This window comes from Montipora foliosa, chromosome 6, assembly GCF_036669935.1.
Source record: "Montipora foliosa isolate CH-2021 chromosome 6, ASM3666993v2, whole genome shotgun sequence".
Classification (NCBI taxonomy): domain Eukaryota; kingdom Metazoa; phylum Cnidaria; class Anthozoa; order Scleractinia; family Acroporidae; genus Montipora; species Montipora foliosa.
The window spans coordinates 9,550,126-9,560,125 of record NC_090874.1 but is presented as its reverse complement, the minus strand read 5'-3'; the positions used below and the strand labels follow the sequence as shown (position 1 = coordinate 9,560,125).

The 10,000-nt window shown below is 40.7% G+C and overlaps 1 protein-coding gene across 1 annotated transcript in view; it reads right to left on the bottom strand.

The window, feature by feature from the left end:
• Positions 1-4,913: 4,913 nt before the first annotated feature.
• Positions 4,914-10,000, bottom strand: part of LOC138006609 (N-acetyl-D-glucosamine kinase-like) — a 16,243-nt gene continuing 11,156 nt past the window's right edge. The window contains exons 6-10 of the mRNA XM_068853045.1: positions 9,569-9,681; positions 8,841-8,928; positions 7,711-7,811; positions 6,423-6,513; positions 4,914-5,452 (exon numbers count right to left, since the gene is read on the bottom strand). Coding sequence (XP_068709146.1) covers positions 5,265-5,452; positions 6,423-6,513; positions 7,711-7,811; positions 8,841-8,928; positions 9,569-9,681 — 581 coding nt within the window. The 3' untranslated portion in view covers positions 4,914-5,264. The remainder of the gene's footprint in view (positions 5,453-6,422; positions 6,514-7,710; positions 7,812-8,840; positions 8,929-9,568; positions 9,682-10,000) is intronic.

The window sequence follows — 10,000 nt, the reverse complement described above, 5'->3', positions numbered from 1 at the left end:
GTGGTTTCAACTTTGCTCGTCGGAAATGCCTCAACATTGAAAATTTTGTAGAATACAAAAAATTCTAAATTGAAGGTGGTTGACTAAACTTTTCAAAAAAATCTTCCTTTGATAGGTGAATTAACTGCAATTGAATTTACTCTAATTCAGGATTAGCTTTAAAGATCACCTTTGAAGAGCTTGGTCCTGATCGTTACCACAGATAGGGTATGCCTCGCGAAATTTCTCACTACAGTCCAAGGCTCCCTTTCGACCTGTATGGCTTTTCCGCTTAATGAACCAGCAAATTTTGCAGTCAATAGCCCTTTTCACGGTTAGTTTTTCTCATTTGCATTACAATGTAATCTAGCATGTATGTGAGGCAATTTCGGGCTATTTTATAGTTTTAACCCGAAATTGCCTCGCATCCACGTTAGATTATATTGTAATGCAAATAAGAAAAACTAAGCGTGAAAAGGGCTATTTATTTGAAAAAGAAGTCAAGAGTGGATGATTCCTTCTTTAATTGTTTGTATTAAAGCGAGTTTCAATCCACTGTCGTAAAACCAAAACCAAAGTAATTACTTTGGCCAATCAAAAAGGACGGAGGCAATCCAGTAAACCAATCAAAACTCGAAATAATTACACGTAACGACACAAAGCGCGGGAAAATGTGCACGCACAAGCCACGATTGGTTTCACTTCTGATCGGTTGAAAAAGTGACGCGAGAACTTTGAACCAATCACTGAGTGAAGTAATGCAAAACCAAAGCAATTCGCTAATTACTTGCGACACTCAATTGAAAACCGCTCTAAAGTGCACCTAAACTCAAATCTTGTTCGTCTACAGTACTAAACTCCCTACCTAAAGCCAACGTGTTTTACCATTCTTACCTCAAAATTTCGCTTTTGGTCTGCCGGGCAAGAAGCGCAAAGTTTTCAAAACTAGCAGTAATTTGGACCTACGACTGTGATGTGACAAGCATGGGTCTATTCTCGATTTTACGTCACAAACTGCTTTGCAATGCAAAATTTCTTTAAAAGCGGAAATGCAAAGCATTTTGTGACGAAAAATTGAGAATAGACCCATGCCTCTCACATCACGGTCGAGGGTCCAAATCACTTCTGCAATAGAGTTAACTGAATAGAGTGTAATGTGAAGTGCTAGAATTCTATCCCATATGAACCACGTGAGCGTTAGCCCTACTGATGGAAATGGGCCCATACAAGGACAGAGAAAAACTCTGACCAGGGTGGGAAAACTGCTTTGCAATGTAAAATTTTTTTAAAAGCGGAAATGACCCATGCCATGCCCATGCCTCTCACATCACGGTCGAGGGTCCAAATCCTTCCACCCTGGTCAGAGTTTTTCTCTGTCCTTGTATGGGCCCATTTCCATCAGTAGGGCTAACGCTCACATGGTTCATATGGGATAGAATTCTAGCACTTCACATTAGACTCTATTCAGTTAACTCTGTTTAAAATATAAGTGCTACACGGCCAACGTTTGTATAAACGTAACCTTTCCTTGTACTTCTACAATAGGTCTGCCAAGTTTACGTGGCTTGCACGGCACAGAAAAAGCAAAATTTTTGTGTAACAATGGTGACATATGTTTGCATTGGATGGGTAGATTTGTATTAGGAACGAAAAATATTTGAGTTCAGGTGCACTTTAAGAAAAGAACTACCTTGCTAGGGAAAGCAACCTCGTTCCCAGGACCGCTCAAAGAAGAGCTCCTGGGAACGAGCTTGCTTGGGACTCACTCTAGGCCTTCAGAGAACGAAAGAAAACCTCCGCACGGATCTCCTCGATGTCGTCCTGTACTTTGGACGAATTCATTTAACTCTTAACCGGTTTAAAGCCCGCTATATAACCAGTTTGAATTTTAACGCATGCTCAATGTCGGAAGAGTGGAAGTGACGTTGCGGCGCGCATGCGTGACAGAACATCGAGGAGATCCGTGCAGAGGTTTTCTTTCATTCTAGCTAAATCAAGGAAACCTCTGCACGAAACGAAATAACGGAAGTAGGCCTGATCTGCTCTTTGTTCAATTTAGTGTTCACAGCAAGCCACACCATCAAATTCATTTTGATTACATCAGATCCTTTACCAAAGCTTATCCACAACAGCCTAAATTTGGATTATTTTTTATGACAGAGATTTCTCATAACAATTTAAATACGGTTTATCAATGTGCGGATGATTTTGCTTCCTTGTTGAAGGATTTGGATCAGGGGAACTCTCTGAATCGTACACTGTTGATCGTTATGTCTGACCTCGGGGCAAGAGTCGGTGAAGCCAGGGAAACATTTCAAGGGAAATTAGAGGAACGGCTGCCGTTGATGGCTTTCACTCTTCATAGATGGTTTTCGCAACAATAATATGGCCTTGTTCAGAATCTTAAAGGAAACAGTAAGCTTGTTACCTCCCCATTTGACTTGTACGCGACGTTTCGACATCTTATAAGCTTTCCCCAAACCCCTAATAACTTAATGAGGGGAGAGAGTCTCTTTAGTAAACTCGATCAATCACGTGATTGCCAAAGTACAGGAATTGCGGAACATTATTGCCCATGCTTGCAATGGAAAGAGGTCGATACACGAGAAGATCACGTGCGGGGCGCAGCCGAAGCAATTCTTTATCGCATAAATAACTTAACAGCTTCAGAGCCTCTAAGCTTAAGCCTTTGTTTACGTTTGCAACTTCACGAAGTCTCATCAGCTTATCAGAAAATTGTGAATGTTAAGGTGGCGCAGTACCTTGGTTCTGCCGATGCCGACGGGAGGAAACCGATGTTTTCAAGAGAGGGTAGGACACTTGAGAAATGCTCATACCAAGTGCAGATCCGCACATCACCCGGGAGAGGTCTGTATGAAGGGAGCATCGGCGAGTTTTGACGGCGATAATTTTCAGGTCACTGGCGAAATAAGCGGAATTAATCTGTACGGAGAACAGCCAAGATGTATACTGGACAAAAGCCCGCATTTGCGAAAGTACTGTCTTTGTAGAGACTACATAGAGCAGTAACAGATGTAACTACATCCGAATAATCAAGAAAAAAACGAAGAAATTGAAACTCAAATGGTTTTAGAACTAAACGACCGCACCGGCAGAAGCAGAAAACTGCAATTCATCAGACCGAACTCGTTCGGGCAACCTTCACTCGTGTGAAACTAATAATATTTTTACGAGTTCTTCAAAGCGCAACAATGGGCGCCATAGTTTGTTGCTGGGCGGCCGATACTGGAGAGACTATGATGAGGTGCTTTCAATTCCAAAGGAGAGTGTCGGAGATGAGTTTCCGTTAGGCCCCTTAACAAAGACCTGCAAATTGACGCACCTTTCTCTAGTGTTGCATAAGATAGCAAGGGGAGTGTCTTGAAGTTGTGGTTTACAGGATGGTTTCCTGCAAGCTAAAAGATTAGAGAGTCTAGCTCTAAGCATGTATACGAATCTAGTGTATCAATAAGAGCGTTGGTATACTATTTCGATATGACAGCTGCTATATGATACGGCATAGAACATGCTGTGTTGCTGACAAGATATCAGTACCCCAGTGATACTCTGCTGCTATACCAATAAAAGTCGTGTAGACTATGTGATAGAGGCTGACCATAAGCCCACAATATGTTGTACTTTGTTACACCTCCCAACTCAAATACGGTTTCCGATTGGAGGAGAACGTGTCACGTGTCATGGGTCAAAACTCAATAACTCCCTAGGGCGAACAAAACTCACTATTAAACCCCCTAGGGAAGCAACGACTTGAACTTTCGACTCGCACATGATCAGGTCAAGCACCTTTGAAACAGCGGTAAATTCCGTGTAAAAATCCGTGTATTGTTCTTTAGACTATTTTGAGTTGGGAGACATAACAAAGCACTTAATGTATAGTTGTGTACAACTGCAGAATGCAATTAAATCTGACCAACGAATGTTATGAAATGCAAAACAGGAAGGAAAAAGAGATTGCAAACCAACAAGAAGCCGCCATTAAAGAAAAAGACGAGAAAATGTCTCCCTAAGAAAAGAAGACCAATTTTCTTCAATTAATTCGTGGACCGTAGAATTCCTTTCCATGCTTGTTTCACGTTAATGTCCTTTTATAACAAAAATTACTGCGAAAGTTTTACAGAAGATACGCATGATTTGTTCAAACGAAGTGCTAATGGACGAAACGTCCTTATTTGTACATCTTTGTGGACAATGTCGATACTAAAATTTTGTAGTTTCTTCACAAAGTTATCACTTGAAATCCTATGTAACAGACTATTTTGAAGTTGTGTGCTCAAATTCCTGACCAATCAATGGCGTCGAGGCCGTAGGTAACTTGGTTTTGATAAGGACCTCAATCCTTTTCTGCCGCTAACAAGTTTGCATCAGAATGATTATCAAAAAAGTCTCTCTCACAACTAGGTCAATTATAGCCCCACTTTGATTTAAATGCCAGGTTACTAAGGTTAAAATCGTAAAGGAATTTCGTGAATTATGGTCATGAGTGATTTTTTGAAAGTTCTCAAAATTGTACGAGCCGTAACTTTGAAAATATCAAGAGTGAACATAAATCTCGAAATGGACGAAATAGTTCACACGATTTTTCAGTCCTTCTATACTCAACAAACTTACTCCATCGCAGTGTCACTGTGTTTCCATAGCAACGCCCGTATTGCAAGAGCCGTAATACACGAGCTAGTTTATGTAAGGAGATGTAAATTTAAAACTTTTCGTATGAGGTGTTAATTTCAAAGTGTCCGTTTCTAAGAATTAAATAGTTAGCGTGCAGTCCCGTTTGCAAAGTGTTAACAATTCCTCTGTGTTTCGTGTTTGTGTATAAATTGTATGCTGTTGTATAAACTGGAAAATCGCATATTAAATCTCTCTCTCTCTCTCTCTCTCTCTCTCTCTCTCTGCTACTTATCTTGCGATGATCGTTATAGTTTACACGATTTTTTATTTAGTTTACACTCAACAAAATTACTCCATCGCTGTGTTTCCATAGCAACTTCCATATTGCACTCTAGAATCTATTTATGCATTTGTCATTGACCACTCAGAAACACGAAGTCTATTCAATGTTGCAAATATTGGATCCTTTCGTTTTTCCTCCGTCATACCATACAGTAACCTGCGTAGCGGACCGTCTGTTTCCGGGTCGATTCGCAACGACCGCGCGAAAGCTGGATAGAGCTTAAATGAGAACACAAGGGCTCGGTCCAGCTTTCGCGCAGCCTGGTGATGGGCTCTTGTCGTGGTGTAAGAACACAGGGAATAAACCTCTCTTTTCATTCAAATTCGTAACAGAAAAATTCATCCACCATAGAGCCATAGTCGATAGGAAGAGAGTAGTGAGCACATTTCGCCCCTAACGCAGCCGCGCCAACCGCTGAACTTTCTCGTAATTTTACTAAAGAGAAGCGTTTAACTTGTACTGCAGTGTTGTCGGAAGAGCCTTTTATGCCAGCTATAAACCCTGTAAGGAAATAAAATATCATATTCTCCTCAAGGACTGTTAATTTATTAGGGACTTTAAGATCTACGACGGCCACGTCGACAAAAACGTTACCTCAAAATATAACTTTGCTCTAGTCTAAATCTTTAGCCATTATTACATGTCGTTCGCGTCGTACAATGTGAGCGAACTAGTGTTTGCGTAGAACATGTTCTGGTAAACTATTAGGACTACTGTTTTTGTTAGACGTTTTCCTCGAAGGCAAAAGTGAATCACAGGCCCATTCCATACTTTGAATTCGTTAGAACCGTTATGACAATAACCCTAAACCAAGAGAAAATGAGGGGACAGAGACGGAGGCTCAGGGAGTTGGTCGGAATATGTCATGTCCACAAAAGTTATTTTTAGACGAGCGGAAGTCTGTCTTCCGAGACGTCCGCATGCAGTCTTGTTTCGCTCTCAGGTTCTTAGTGAAGAGAGAAAATGGCGGCGCACGTGGAAGGCTAATAAATATTTCTTTTCTTTCAAACATCAGACCGAGGTTGGCCTGCATGCGGACGTCTCGGAATACAGACTTCCGCTAGAACAAAGACTTCCGCTCGTCTAAAAATAACTTTCGTAGACATGACATATCCCAAGGGCTGGACCGGGAGCCTCCTTCTCTGTCCCCTCATTTTTCCTCTTGCCCTAAACCCTAAACCCTAACCACAATCCCAAAACTTTTCATTTTGAAAGACCACTTTAAAAGACGGAGCTGAGGATATTTTCAAGCTTAATGTCACAACCAAAGAGGGTATACAACGAAGATAAACTACAGACTTGGAAAAACAAACTCTCCTTTCGGAAATGTTGTTAGAAATTTTGGAATTGCCAGTCAAAAATACCCAAAATACCTCACGGGAACTTTTGGTAGATGATAAACAATCAAACTTTAAAACTTATGGTTACGTGTCAAAGAACTAAGCAAAGAAAAATCGGTTTCCTTACTCACCATCTCTTAGAAGTTCCCAACTTTGCCAAACGGCGCCAACACAAGTGATCCGCAATCCTTTGTCACTATTAAGGAGTACCTCTTGGCATTCCTATCAAATCGAAACAGGACATTTTAGCAGGGCCGACGTCTAAGGGTCACATTAAATGAGCAAAAACTATAGCTTTTTGGAGGAGCAGGGCTGGCGCAAGTGGTGAGATCACTCGCCTTCCACCAATGTAGCCTGAGTTCGATTCCCAGACTGGGAGTGAGTAGTCACATGTGAATTGAGTTTGTTGGTTCTCTACTCTGCTCCGAGAGGGGTATCAGGATACTCGCGGTTTCACGCACACATCATGCATCACAGACCACGAAGGTAAACAAGATGCTAAAGGCGCAAACATTTTCCACAAGAATGGAACGTGAAAGCGCGTGGCATCATGGGATGGCTGTGGTCCCAGGTCTTCTCGGAAATGTCACGCAATGACGTGACAGTGCGAATGACACATTTATCCCCTGCAAAAACAACCAGCTAAATTTGAAGGGCGCTTTCCATTCGACCAGAAACTTTGAACAAACCGGGTAAGGAATCAAATGGAAGCGAAATATTCCGGGGAACAAAACCGGAAATTTGGGTACATGCACATTGCGAAGTCGTCCTGAAGTTCCTAAATTCCGCAACAACCGGAAAATCACGTCCCATTGGTTCATTCCTCCCCCGACGTAATTTCTGTTTATGTATTGGAGGAATACTCATTGATGTGATTGATTTCGAGCGGCCACTCGAAAAACTAAAACTTTTGGTCCAATGGAAAGTTTTAGGAAAACCGTGATAACGCGACGTCAATTTTTTTTGGTCATATTTTCTCCTTATTTAAGAGTATTCATACCACTTTCTACTGGGTAGCCGGTACTAATTTTATCATTTAACAATTATAAAAGGGTATAATATTCTACAAGCGCCTTTTAGGAAGAACGACAAAGAAACGTTTCGAGAAAGTTTTCTTAATAAGAGGACGACGCGGCTACAAAATAGTGATCTGAAAATATGACATCGCGTTACTGTAATAAAATTCATTTCGCGATTATACCGAAGTGTTCGGCAAGGAAAAGGGGGCTACCAACCTATCGGGAATAAAATTGATGTGAACGGTGTGGATATTTGGAGAGAAAACCGAACGTATATACATATCCTCTAGGTTTGTGGTCCGCCCCAGATTTTATCAGATTTGTAAGCCGCGCATTTGAATATAGCTGAACACTTCAAAAATAAGTTATTTCCCTAAATAAGGGGACCTGTCAAACTTACGTCGTCCATGTGCTGTATAACAGCCCTAACGTGTGTTCCTAACACCTCGCCCGCCTGGTTAAACAGGTGCAAACATAATAGATCTTTGTCTTCGGCTGCGCCTGTAACACAGAGACAAGTCCAAATGATACTGGGTACCTAAAAACTAAATACTAAACCGCTGACGGGTTGGCTCAGTTGGTTGAGCATCGGGCTACTGTGCCCGGGAGGTCGCCGGACAGAAACTCCGGACGGAACAGGGTTAAAATAACTTTGAATAACTGAGGAGAAAGTGCTGCCTTTGTAATGACATCTGCAAATGGTTAGACTCTCTAGTCTTCTCGGATAACTATAAACCGTAGGCCCCGTCTCACAACCCTTCAATGTTCATAATCCTGTGGGACGCAAAAAAGGACCAACACACTATTCGCAAAGAGAATGGAGTTCCTAATGTTGCGGTCTATCCTCTTTGCTATTGCTATCTAGTTGAACTCCAAGTATAGTGTATTCTGATTTAGTAGTACTTATTAAAGCTAAAACAAGAGGCTGGAGGAACCCGATAACCCACTTTCTGTTGCTTGTCCACTGGGGTTTGTCGTTTCGTAATTTCATTCAGTTCTCATCTTAATGTTACACTCACTTCCCACCTTTATACACAAGATGGAGATAACTTTTAGTGGTAACTCGTTCACCTCCTAATCGTTGTAGGTTCGGACTCCCACAGAACTTGACAAATTAAAATAAGAAATAACGGTATACAAATCGAACATAAAATAGTGAGAGGAAAAGAATGGGCCAGCGTAGATTTTTTCAAAACTCTTAGTAATAACCCAGCGTAATAATTATTATCAAATGTATTCAAAAAGGGGGCAAATTCTCTTACAATCACACAGATTCTTAATTATATTTCCACCCACAAGACGTATATTGAGTTATTCTACGAAAAAAAAAGAGGCAAAATCGAAAAAAGAAAAAAAGGCATCCGTTTCCTTTTCCTTACAATATTTTCCAAGACAAGTCATCAGAGAGAGACAGGAATAGAATATTTTATAGATTGTGAGGAAACTATGAAGATTAAAATTTAATACAATTCTTTGAATGTTGCCCGTTTTAAGAGACTTTTAAGGTCATTAAAAATGCTATTGACTTACCTACAGCTAACGCTTTACACAATCCAGCCACATGGGCTTTGTCAAATTTGGCGTACAAATGATCCAACATTCCATAAAAATTGTCAATCTGCAAGGGACGTGAATGGCCAACAAATTTCAATTTTTTTTAGTTTAACCCAAGAGTGCCACTTACAGATTTTATTCTGTCTTAAGTCAGAAGATTTCACTCATCCATGCCCCCCCTCCCCCCTCCCCCCCCTCCCGGTGCTTAAAGGATTACTTGCTAAGCTCCACGAGTCTCCATTGGCTCAGTGAGTGACCATTTAAATAAGAGATCATGAGGCTATTCTCGGTTTTCACATGACGTCACGGCCGCCATGTTGGTGCCCCTAAACAAAGAAACATTGACCATGTTGGTGTCCCCACCAAATCCTCCGGGAATTGAACTCTATTATTATCAAAACGTTTTCTTTTGTTTTCGTTGAAAAACATGGCTGTTGATCACGTGAGTGAATACCAACAATAGGTCCAATAGACCACTTTCGATATAAATTCAGCTTGGTAGCGAGGCCTAGAGGACAAAAACAAAGGAAAGTGAATGAACATGTTTATTCATTTCTTTTGTTTGTGTCCTCTAAGCCTCACTATCAAGCTGAATTTTAATTTATCGAAAGTGGTCTATTCCCAAGATTTTATCCGTGTATGAGTTGCCAGAAATTGCTGCTAAATATATCTCTTCGATGCAGTTGTAAATTACATTCAAATACCTTGAAGTGTTCAAAAAATCTTTTTTTAACATAAGTCACATCAAATGGAGAAGGCACCAATCCATCCTCAACATCAAATACTGTCTTGATAGCCTTGTGCGAAATCCAATATGCTAAAACAATAAACTGAATTAGTATAATTACATTGGTGATTATTGAAAATTCTCTGCGCTGATTGGCTACCGTTGAGGTGATTATTACGCGATAATCGCCGAAGCGGTTTTTAAAAATGGCCACAAACCGTTTTGTCGAGGTGATAAACGAAGGAATTAATTGTTTTAAAGAAAATGGATATTTTTCAAATAGTCACCCATGTAATCATACTAAAACAATTATTCACCTCAGGCTCGGTGAATGTCGGCGAATAAAAACGAGGCGATTCACCTTGCCTTCAGCGAATAATTATTTTTAAGCATTCGGTGACTGGCTATA